The following is a 12,609-nucleotide window of genomic DNA, read 5'->3' as shown; positions in this document are numbered from 1 at the left end:
AAGTCACTTGGTGAAAATAAAAAAAAAAGCCAAAACACCAAACTGTGAGTCATTTTCAATTACCAGGCAACTCAAAACAATATTGGAAATTGGGTCGTTTCAAACGTTTGTACACAAACTCTTGTTAAAAAAAGAAGACATAAATTCCAAACTTTATTGAGAGGAGACGAGAGAGAAGGGGAAAACCAGTTAATTACACAGAGCTCCAGAGGGCAGTTTACCATTATCGTTACCATCCATTTATTGCCCGGATAGTTTGAGCCCATCCCGTCACCGGCAGAAAGGTGCACCAGGGAGCTCCATCAGTTCTACTAGCACTGACATTTCCCAAACCACCACACACAGCAGCATGCAATTTACATCACGGTAAGCCCAGCTTTCCCCGCTCGACCAAAAAGCCAGCAAGAGTTTCCAGAGACAAAAAAAAAAAAAAAGGCGAACCAACTCAGAAACTCTCGCATACTTTTTAAAAGCCAGGCCGGGGTTACAGTCTCAGCGGAGCGGTTCCGCCCGCTCCTGCGGTAGCTGTCTGGGCGGTGGGTTCGGCCACGCTGAGGGGAACCCCGCGCCCAGGAGCGCGCGTCCCCCCCACACACACCCCTCTCCTTCGCGGCACCCTCTGTCCCGTGTCAGCGCCTCCCGCAGGGGGAATCCCGGGGCAGCCGCCGCCAGGTGCGCGCTACCCCGCGGGCCGTACTCACAGGGACACGGTGCGGTTGGGCAGCACGGCGGGCTGCAAAGTTTCCACCAAGTCGCCGCCGCTGCAGACCACTTTGATGCGGAGGGCCGGGCGGCCGGGCCCCTTGGAGCGCTCGGCGGCGCAGAGGCAGCGGTCCACGATGAGGTCGGGGCAGTTCCTGCTGCCCCCGCACAGCCCCAGCACGGCGGCCACCAGGCAAAGGCGGCGGCACAGCCCGCGCATGCTGAGCCAGCGAGCGAGCCGCCAGCTGCCGCGCCCGCCGCTCCGCGACGCGCATGGCACGCGCCACTCCGCGCCGCTCCGCGGGCGCCGCGGTCCCCTCCACGCCTCCTGCGCCCGCCCCGCCTCGCCGCGCCTCTCGCTGCGGCCGGCTCCGCTCAGAGGGACCCCCCCTCCCCTTCCTCCTCCGAGGAGGAGCCGCCGCTCCTTTCCTGCCGCAGCCCGTGCAGCGGCGGCGCTGGGCGGACCCCGCGGCGCGCACCAGGCCCCCTCCTCCCTCTGCCACCCACCGGGGCAGCCCTCGCCGGGGTCCGGGGCCGCCCCCGCGCCCCGCCGGCAGCCGCAGCCCCCGGGAGGCCCCTGCGCCGCTGGAACCTGCGCTCGCCGCGCTGAAGCGCGGTACCCTCAGCCCCCGTTGGGTGTCCGCTAATTGGGGGGAAAAACAGATGCGCCAAGGACGAGCCGCAGTGCAAAGCGGGTGCTACCAGCCTGGGCAGAGGTTGGAAAATTAGGAGCTGAAAAATTATACGAATGGGGAGTCTAGTTTTGAAAAAGCCATCTTTCTTACCACTCCCGACAAACGTGTGTGCAAAGTGCTGTTCCACCTATGGTAATGGGAAAGGAGCTTCAGGCCATGGGCAAAGGTCAGTGGAGACCAAAAGACAGGACAGTCCTCCAGCCAGCTGTGCTCGCCAGCAAGCCACTGCTTCTGGGAAGGGTCCATGCAGTTATCTGACTTCATACACCTCAGATAATGCTGTGTGCATGACCTAAATCAAAGGTTTGATCAGTTGTCCATGACTACTTCATCAGCCACGTCAATGAGCAGATTTCTTTCTATTTGTATGTGTGTGTTGTTTTTGGCACTTCGGCTTTGAAGTGTTCTTAATAGTATTTTATGCAATATGATTAGTAACTCCCAAAGCAGAGTTTCCGCATCAACTGCAAGCTACCTTGATTTTTTTTTGCTCAAAGTGAAAAAAAACTTCTGATTTGTAACAAGGACTTACATTCTTAATGGGCTTTTCCAAAAGAGGCTAATTTCTTGCTTTCTCTTACTTGATGGAGACTCACAACACACATTTTCACTGCAGGATTTAGGCCAAAGTTTGTAATAGTCTGCTGTGGCTGTAAAGCTATTTTAAGAAATTACTAGCTTTTTTAAAACGATACTGTATTATACTCCCTTAGGGAAGATTTGTCCTGCACATTTACAATGCCTGTTATCACTGTGTTCTAATACCTAATTGGAGCCTTTAGGCACTAAGTTTATTAGTAAGTGATAGAAGACCTAGTCCCCATGAGAAATTCCAGCCTAATAGGAAGTTTCTCAGGAGCAATCTCCTGTCCAGTTGCTGACTTGAAGAATAAATATTACAACCTCTGTTATTTTATTTTTAAAAGCAAAGTTGTGTAAGGTTTACTGGCAGACAGCAAAATGAACCGTGTTACATGAGACCACTCAAAATTGTAATGGTTGCATGCTGTTCTTTACCATAAAGAAACCCTATGTAGCATTCCTATTTGCAAATACTTGTTTAGATTTGAAAAATTCTGTCTCATCCATACTGTTGTTGAAAGCTCAAGCGGAAATGAACTGTGATTGAGACATAGTACGGGTCTCATTCAGTGTTAACCTTGCTGGAAAAGAATGGAATTTTTCAGTCAAACTCAGCCCTAAACACATGCTAGCAGAATTTTAACATTTTTTCTGACTCACTGATCCTGAAAGCTTTTGAAGAATATTGTTTTATTAAGGAATGAGGAGGTTTACTGTCACATTGAAGCCATCTATCACATCCTACAGTAAAGGCAGAAAAGGAGTTATTATTCCTAACATGAGAGATGAAAAATAAGGAGAGTTCCCTTTCCAGTTCCCAACGCATCTGATTTTTTTTTCTTACTTTATTACAAATGAAGAAAGAAAAATCTCAGTCCTTTCCCCTCTCCTTCACTGTCATCGTCAAAGACTAAGAAAGTAGAATTTGTTTTATCATTTACAAGCACAGATGATGGTTCCTGCCCTGAGATCTCACAGTCTAAAAAGGCCCAATTGAAAAAGGACCTGGGCACCTACAAAGCTCAGTACTGCTTCAGTAGTCATCAGCCAGCACAGCAGAACTTTTGGTGTTGGCGGTAGCTAACCATTTTCCTAGACTTTGGAAGATGCAACTTCAACCCACTGATGACATGCAAACAACCAAATTTCCCATGTCTTGCAAAGGCAGTATAATCCTAGATTCCTTTGTAAAATGGGATAGAAAGGAAGTTGTGATGCTTCAACTTGAAAAGCAGTCAACATTGCACTAAGTTTGGGCTCCAAAACTGTCAGTTTTAAACCAAAAGGCAAGCCTACCGCTTGGGTGCCTTTTGACACTTTTACAGCAGATAACTGTGAAGAGGGCATGAGCTCCTTAGCTGGGCTTCTGTGTGTGCAAAAGAGAATTATGAATTTTTAGTGTATGTTAAAGTCAAAGATACTTGGAGAATTTAGGTGTCTGTGCTGTTAAATAGAACTGAGTGAGAATTTTGTAATTTATAGTTTACCTTGGGGCCTTCAGTTTCTCTTAAATCTTTTTAAATCTTGCCCAAGGTAATTGCATATATACATTAGAGGGAACACATCCCAGGATGTCTCTCCTTACAGTTTTTTCTTTTGGTTTGGTCAGCAGCCAGAATGTGATATGTGCTGGTCTCCTTTTGCCACAGAGCCAAACAGAAGATCTTAGGAAACACTTAAGGAGTCCTAAAATGTCAGGTTCTGCTCAGATGAACTTTCTGGTAGACAGAAGCAAGACCAGAGATTCACTTGAAACATGATGTATTTTCTAACTTTAATAATTTCTTTACAGTTAAATTCTTGCTTTACTTATTTGATTAAACCATAGAATTGAAGGATACATTTTCTTATATCAGATAAGTAAGAAAATTACTATATGTGGCTATTTTCATTGTATTTTTATTTCTGTGCATCAAAAGTCTTCAGGATTTTTCATAGGTCTGTCTGTGTATGCACACGCTGTGACCTTACAACAGTACTTGAGAGGGAAATTTTATCCTGTGGCTGAGTGTGTAAGAAATGTAAATAAATTTAGGAAGATAATCCTAAAAAAGCATTAGCCTGAACAAAGATGAACGATATCGGAAATTAGAGATACAGATGATTCATTAAACTACAGGTTTACATTACATTTAGATATGTTCCCAAGCAAAAAGCAGCAGCAGCACCTGCTTAGCATCATAGGACATTACACAACAATTAAGTAATGACCATGTGTTATACAATAATAGGAAATATGGGGAAGCAGAATGTAAATAAGTCAATCTGAATTTTGTCAGGATTTCAAAATTGTATGTTAGTATTGGACGAGAGCCATGGAAACTTTAACAACCACAAACCGTCAGAGCTTTTGTTTTATTTCTTATCCAGAAGTTGGCACTCTGTAAGCCTCTAATTCTTTGAACATTGACCCTTTATTGACAGGAGTGAAACAATGAATCATTCACCCCATTTCCTCCAGAAGCTTGGTATCCCAACACCATCATCCCAGCATGACTGTATCTCATGCTGCTCATCACATCAGCATAACACAATGTTATGTCTCTAAGCCTTTGCTATGAAATGATTAAATAAAACAAGCCTAGAAGAGATACCGCCTAGAAAAAGAATAGGTAAAGTAACCAGGAGCGGGTTTCCACTGGGACACTTGGAATTCTGTGAAAAGACATTATTTGGAAGGTGATAGAAGAAAAAGGCAGAATGGATGAAAGCACATCGTACCGCATTCACGTAGAAAGAACCCAGTGATTTTTAGTTTCACACATAACGAACTCATAAATCAGTATTAGAGTTAGGATAGTCCTGTTCCATGAAGACATCACATATGTCATTGATTATTTCAAAATGAAGATAAGAAGACAATAAAAGCAAAATTATTCAGAATTCTTACCAATCATGAGAATTAATTGGATAAAACTAAGTGTGGAAACAGACTCCCAGCAAAACGGTCCTGAATCTCTTTCACAGACTGAGTAATCTTTTAAGGAAATGCAGAAACTGAGTCATTCAGAACAGGAGGAATCGTGGCAGGGAATTGTGTACTGGGGGGAACAATGCTGTTTTAGGAGGAACTGACAAAACAGTATTTTGATTTCTGCTATTCAGTGTTAGCACAATGAGAAACACCTCTGTATTGTTTTTATGTTAAGAAAGCATAATGTAGGAAACCCTCAAATATTGCATTGTTCTCCCTCCACTTATATTTTGCATATTTACAGTTATAAATATAGTATTTGAAATCAAAATTATTTTGACTACCTGTGTTCTTGCAGGGTGAGAGGTTTCCAAAAAAGTTACATTGAACTTTTCATTGAATTAAAGAGGTTCTTGAAGTTAGAGTCCTCTTGTGAAAAAAAAAAAAGTGGCTTCATTTGTTCTGTAGCAAAGACCAATGCAAAATTCTGTTAGAAACTGAGAATGTATCTCCAAAGTTATACATAAATAATAAGCTATCAGTGGGGAGTAGAATAATTTTCACAAAATTTTCAACAGTGAAATAAATAAAAAATATTTGAAGGAAAAACGCTAGTGTTAGCTGTTTCTCAAAGCTGAGCCACATTTTTTCCAATTAATACTTTAGAGTTATTGCCAAATAACAAAAAAAATCCCTTCCCCCCCCAATAGGTATATACATACCTACATGGGAGTATATGTCAGTGTAAATTTCAGATGACCACTAAATGCAACTCCAACTGCTACCGAGTCCCTCAGCTGCCTCAGAGAACAGATTGAAATTGTTCAGAAATTCTATTAATGTCATATATTTTTTAATGTTCTAGCCTTCATCTCTTCATACTGTTTTGTATGCTTGCATAGTAGCAGAATAACTCTTTTGCATGGTCAGCTAAAGCAGAAGCAGCTTTTTTTAACTTTGTACCTTCTGAAGTCTCACATGGGGTAGGGTTGACACTGTGAAACAGCACAGAAAATTGAAACGGTGTCCTGCAGAAGGCAGAGCAGAAAGTACAAAGGGGATGGCCGCCCCCTTCTGTCCCACAGACCCCTGCAGGAATGTGGGACTTTAAGGAGAGCCACCTTTCTTCTCTCACGTGTGATTTTAAGATGCACTGGGGGGGTCACTTTTTGGAGGTCGACATGCACGTGCCAGTGCTTCTCAGTATTGTTCATTCCTAAGACACGTGATAATTCCGACTGACTTATCAGCACACCTCAGATCAGAAAAAAACACAGGAAAACCTAGCAACCAGCCTGAAAATTAAGTATTTTTCAGGTAGAAATCTATTTCAAGCTTTGTTTTCCTGACATAGGAAAATGCACTTTTTTCTCTGACATCTTCCTGCATAAAGAAGGTCAAATGAGTCTTTTCCACACCTTCCTGAATTGTAAAGGTCTCTTAGTGCCCTCCTTTATACTTCTAAAGGTGACAGGTTAGGTACTCTCTCCATTGCAGAAGAGACATAAAATGATAATTAGATATTCTAGGGTCAGGAAGATGACAATGGCCCCAGACATATATAGCAAAGGCAACACCTATTTGTGCTATTTGTGCAACTTCATTAATGAACTTGAAACACACTTTATAATAGTTGTTAATGGAGTTTGGATTTTGAAGCACAGTCAAATGCCAAAATGATTTATGTGAGAAGGGAGCTCTGGACATCACCTGGTCCAAGTCCCCAGTTAAAACAGTGCCAGCTTCTAAAGTACATTTGGTTGCTCAGGGCTTGTCCAATGACATTTTGAATTGCTACACAGATGGGAATTTCACAGCCGCTGGGTCTCGCTCCAGTGTGTGGCCATCCTTGCTGCAAAGATTTTTTTTCCCCCCCTTAGCTCTTAAAATAATGTCTCTTGCTGCAGATTGGATCTATTCCTGCTTTTTCTTTTGCTGTGTACCTCTGGGGAGAAAGAAAAAAAAAAGTCCATCTGTTGTGTTCTCTTCAACTGCCCATTAGATAACTGAAGACAGCATTAAGATCCTCCCTTTGCTTTGTCTTCTCCAGGCAGAAAAAAAAAACACTCTCTCCCTTATGTGTCAAGTGCAATAGCCCAGCCAGTAATCTTGCTAACCTTCTGATGAATTAAAGCCAGTTTATCAATATATTTTTTTGTATGACTGTACCATCTTGTGACAATATAGGAATGGTGCAAAATAAAAGTAGTTATTACTCTATTTTTTCCCCTTCTTAATCAACTTAGTGGCAAGGATACTCAGCAATATTTCTGGGTTACTTGCTATCTTGCATCCAGTGAATTAAAATGACAAATTAACCTAACCTGTATTTCACTGCTGTCTGTTCTATTTCCTTGCAGCAGAAAAGGGAAGAAAAACAGTTTATAACCTGAAAGACAATGATTAAAATAAGAATCCCATTGTACAATAGATGCTTAAGGTAGTCAAATGTCACATTGCCTGTTATATTTTCTCCTTGTGACTCAGTTATGTGGAATCCTATCTCAACGCCAACAGTAGTATTATAGAGAAGATTTGATGCATAGCGAGTTGTTTTTAAATAGCCACTTGAAAACACAGGGAAAAGGAATGACAATGTTTAAATGAGAACTTTTATTTATACATTTACAGAGTTTAAAAAAAAATAATTATACCATGGCTTGAAGTAATTTTGTAAAGGATTTAAGTAGATTCATATTTTGTGGTAAAGTTATAAAGTCCACTGATGGAAGTCCTAACATTGAAAGCCAACAAATCCAATTACCACTAACAGCTGTGCAACAGTTCTGCTAGTATTAATAATCCCTCCATCCAAATAAACTATAACATGCTTCCATCTTTCTCTAAATTCCTTCTGTCAAAAACAAATTCCAAATTGTCTTAGAAGCAGAAAGTGGCACCTATTACTTTCTGCCTGCATACTCCCACTTCAACCCACTTGTTGGTCATTATTTCGTACTATTTCTTTCAAGTTCCTTTGGAGAGCTTATGTTTTCCTCAAACAATTCTCTTCCTCAAATTAAAGATGCTCTAGAAACTGACGTTCTCTTCTGCCAGGTGGATGCCTTCTTCCATCTATTTCCAATGTCTTTTAGATTTGTCAGTAATTCTTGAGTTTACTTTTATACCTCTCCGCATTCTTGGAAAAACTGGAGTGTTGCCTTTGTCTCCTTATTTAAAAACATCAAAAATAACACATCCCCTTCATAACATTTTAGTTGACATGCTCTTTCTTAAGAAGCATTATAGCCTTTTATATAATTCATCTTGGTGTTTTTAATAAGGAAAACCTTCACCGAAATCAAAATCCTAGGTAACTATAGTACTATGTACAGCAACAGAAGTGAATGTCAAAAAAAAACAAACCACCAAAAACACAAAAAAACAAAACACTTAAAAGAAGTGATATTACAGGCATGGAAAATATAAAGCATGTGTATTTGCAAGTCTTAATTGCAAATTAAGTGTAGTATAGGTGAATCACAAAAACATTATCACTTTTAAAGGGCCCTACATACATCTGAATCTTATGATATCAGGACTAGATGCTGAGAATGTAGCTGTTTGCCTTAAAAGTCATAAATGCTAATATCCAGAAAGTCTACTGTGAAAAAAAATTAACAACAACAACAAAAAAAGTCCTCCTAAGCTCTCTAAAACGGTGTGATAAACAATATTAGAACCAGTTTAATTATCTATGATTAAAACCTCATCAATATACTACTTTAATAAGGATAATATTCAGGAAAATAACTTGCAAAGATCATCAAAATTATTTCTGTTTCTCATTTGTGAAGCTCTGTGTCTTACAGGTATTAACTAGCAACAGACACTAAACCTACCACAAAACGAGCTGGTGAGCGCTGTTTTTTAAATCAAGACTTCTAGCTCCTGAGAATGACTAAAAAGCTATTATTCTTTACTCTTTTCTTGTAAAATGTACCATTTTCCCACTCTATTTCCTAACCTCCTCTCTTAATATGCAAGCGCATTTGGAATACTGAATCACACTCCAGAATGGCAGCAATTGGTATGCACACGGTGTTAAAGGAGTCAGGAAACATTCCTTACCAGATGGATATGGATTTTTGTGAATGCATAATGGCCCTTTAAGAAGCTTAATAGAAAAGTATGAAACCTTTTACAAACAGCATTCCAAAGCAAGATTACCAAAAGCAAGTGCACATAAATAGCTCAGATAATTGGAGCCGTATTCCTGCACCCATCCCCAGCGACAGAGAGGGGTTGCTGACCACGCACCGTGGTTTGTATTAGCTTCTTGTTCTGGGTCGATCCTTAAGTTGCCCTTTTCTTTCAAACACCAGAATTTTAGGTTTTGTCCTCTTTGCCAGCCAGAACTGTAGCATTAGTTAGTTACTGAACGTAGCTTCCCACTTTCCACATATGAGTAGATTTTTTAAAAATCCTGCACTTGTTACAAAAACAGCTACAGGCTGGTGCAAAGACCGGGGCCCACTGTGCTGTACACATGCCTCCTCCAGGCACAGCAAATCCTGTCCCCAAGCTGAAAAAAAGAAGAAATCCTGCAGGACAGTGGTAATGCAAGGAACAGGGCACCTCAGTTTTACATTCTTCCCTGGGCCAAGGGTGCAGCTGCTTTCTGATACTATTGAACATCTTAATGGTAGTTTTGATGAGTCTTCTGCAAAGAGCTATCTACATAATACTATTCATTATCTGTTTTCTTTATCTACATTTTCAAGAACATGCGTACAGCATGTGTTTCTCATCATTGACTATGACCTTTGTTTATTTATAGTTTTAAAAACTCTGACTACTGCCAGACACTATTAAAAATAAACATTTTTAATTGTTTTCATGTTTTATCCTCTCCTCCCCTTTCCAACCAAGTCTGACAGGATGAAACATTGTTTTTGCTTGGGATGTAGCTACTTCTCCTGTGAGAAGAAAGAGGACTAGGAGGTTGTATCAGAATAGTTTCATATTCAACAATCTGGAAACAAAGCAAACTACCATCTCCCAGCCCCCTTTCAGTATAGGTCTCCCCATTCCCAGGATCTGTCTTCAGCTAAGGGGGCAGAAATAAGTCCTGAATTGCTTTCCTGCCTTTAGCCCAACCAAACCTAGTTCTTTCTTCCCAGAAACACAGTCTGAACATGAGAGGCCGTCTTCATTTTCCACATAAACAAATAGCTGGACTGTTCAGTGGAAGGTGGGTTTTTGTTTCCTCAGGCAGAGAAAAAGTCTTTTCCATCCAAAGTGAGTTGCTTTAACAACTAGAATAAAAGATAGAAAAGTGACAACTGTGCCATACCTCTTTCCACCTTCTTTTTGTCATTTGTGTTTTTATTTTTGGAAACAGACACTTTTGTTCTGGGGTTTTTTGTTTGTTTATTTTTAATGGGCTTAAGAATCTGATTCCAGACCTAGGCAAAATGGGTGCAAAATACCAGGGAAAAGTTAAAACACAACATTTTGCAGTCTTTCTTATCAGCTGGCTTTTGCAGTTTATCACTCAGATCAGTCTCTTCTGTAAACCTGATTTTGGGGTGCAAAGCCATGGTCAGGGAGCTGCAATGCCTCCTTGGCACTAGGGGTTTTACTGGATGAAGTCAGTCACTAACAACATTGCAAAGCCTAAAACTTTTAGATAATATGCTGCTGACTAGGATAGAAACACATTAATTAAAGGTGCTCCTAAATCTCCTGCAATATTATCTACTGTTAATTCAAATTCTTTGTGTATCTACGAGAAGCAGTCAGTACCAGACTTTTTTGATACCCAGCATACCTCCTTTTCTGAAATAGGATTTTACTTTGTTTTATTAATGATGTTTTAGATAAACCATTAGACTGAATCAGTTTCCCAACATGAACATGAATAGACCATACCATGTCTCAATTTTCCTTTCTTCCATTATTCTTCCATTTGCCTCCTTTAAATTCAAGCTCCTTAGGCAAAGCCACTCCTTAATAGGTCTTTGTACATTGCCTGGCACAAGGGACCCCAAATTAGAGTTGGTAACCTTCAGAAGGTACAGATTTGCGAAACAGTGTAGGAGCAGAATCATATAATGTTCTCTGAAGCTGAAAACAAAGGACCACAAAGAACTGCTTCATCTTCGGGTGGGGGAGGTTGGAATAAGAAAAAGAAAAAAGAAAAAAAAAAAGTATGTAGGTGGCCCTCATCCTCCATCTCTGTGAGGTTGCTCTGGTCCTCCTTCTCCTGCCTTGCAATTGCACGGTGAGGTAAAGTCTCCCCAGTAAAAGTATTAAGTGAATGAAAAACAGACATCTGACTGGGATACTTAGGGACAGCTTTCCAGACGGTGAAGCAGTACAGTCCTGATGGAAAGATGACCACAGGAATAGGGCTCCTAATGTGCATCTTCTCTGGCAAGATTACTTTCTTCCCAGGCCAAAAGAGAGGGAAAATATTCTCATTCCTGAGTAAAAATTAACAGTGAGTGAGTGTACATGTCTGTCTGGGGCAGTGGGAGTGTTCAAAGAAGACGCTGATGGAAGTTTTCACATTCCTCCTGACGTGTCTGGGGAACAGGTAGAAAACAGGAAGGGAACAGTCAAAGACAAAGCGATTACATATTGTTTCTTTTTCCAGTTTTGTTTTGTTTGGATGATTACTGCTCTGTCTGTGAACACAAATTCCTTCTGAATATATTCTTGTATTTCCTTGCTCCTTTCCCGCTTTCTACGTTAAAGCCCTTTGCACAACATGCTGCAAATGGAATTTCTGATCTCTTCTCTGTCTTTAGCTAGATCTTGATGACAGTAGTAAGTGAAATCGACCTTCCCTGCAGGTAGGAAATTCAAAGCCCATGGCCTAAATCAGTGATCCATGATTCAGAGATTTGTTCCTCCATCTTATCTCAGCAAGTGGCCATACAGCAGGTGATACAACACCAAAGTACCAGCATGAGTCTTATTCCCTCCTGGGACCATAGGTATGCAGTGCTGATGGATCCAGACTTGTCTGTGCTGACTGAAAAGGTACAATCACTCTTCAAGAGGAAGAGTGACGGAAAATTTAATAGCAGAAATTTCCAGCCTATTGCACCCTCAGTACCATTGTGCTTGGGAACTGTTGCTATGTTGAGGTGATAGAAAAGCTCTGAATTTACAGAGAAGCTACAAAAATCAGGCACTTCCATCTGCTGATGCTGTCATTCACACTTCTTCCTGTCTCAAACACAATGAATGGAGGTTCTGGATCATGTACAGCTTGTGAACTTTGGCCAATGGCACAACTGAATGCAGCCTCCTGCTTTCCTGTTTGCAGGGCGGTCAAATCCTGCTTTCATCTCCTGACTATACCATCATTTAAAAAATAATAATTCATAGTCCAAATTCATAATTATTACTGGGTATTTAGATCCCCCAGGCAAATAAAATATTGCAAAGTTATTGTATAATTTAAATTAGTGAGAGTATTTCCACTGAACACAACATAGCCAGACTTTTATCTACTAAATCTTGCTGAAATAGCAGAACACTTTTTAGTAATCAGGGATTCCACTAGTACTTTGACAGCCTGATGTCCTGCAAATTCTAGGAGAAATTCTAGGAGTTTCCTCAATTATGTCCTAAATAGAAACAAAATATAAACCACCATTCTGAAAAAAATACATCTAACTTGGATTTATGGATTTCCAGTAATGGAAAACCTGCTGTTGTCTTTACTAAAATCAGCACAAAGATTAATTACTGCCATTTCTA

At 40.8% G+C, this 12,609-nt stretch overlaps 1 protein-coding gene across 2 annotated transcripts in view; it reads right to left on the bottom strand.

Annotated features, from left to right (window-relative positions):
• LOC102095037 (adhesion G protein-coupled receptor A3) overlaps positions 1–1,107 on the bottom strand; it is a 274,552-nt gene extending 273,445 nt beyond the window's left edge. The window contains exon 1 of one of the 2 annotated variants that reach the window (XM_065067261.1): positions 702–1,107. In XM_065067261.1, the coding sequence (XP_064923333.1) occupies positions 702–922 (221 nt within the window). In that variant the 5' untranslated portion in view covers positions 923–1,107. The remainder of the gene's footprint in view (positions 1–701) is intronic. The other variant, XM_065067262.1, reaches the window with a different exon arrangement.
• Positions 1,108–12,609: the final 11,502 nt, after the last annotated feature.

Source organism: Columba livia, chromosome 6, assembly GCF_036013475.1.
Source record: "Columba livia isolate bColLiv1 breed racing homer chromosome 6, bColLiv1.pat.W.v2, whole genome shotgun sequence".
Classification (NCBI taxonomy): Eukaryota; Metazoa; Chordata; class Aves; order Columbiformes; family Columbidae; genus Columba; species Columba livia.
Note: the sequence above shows the minus strand (reverse complement) of the source record. Positions and strands in the feature narration are given on the sequence as shown.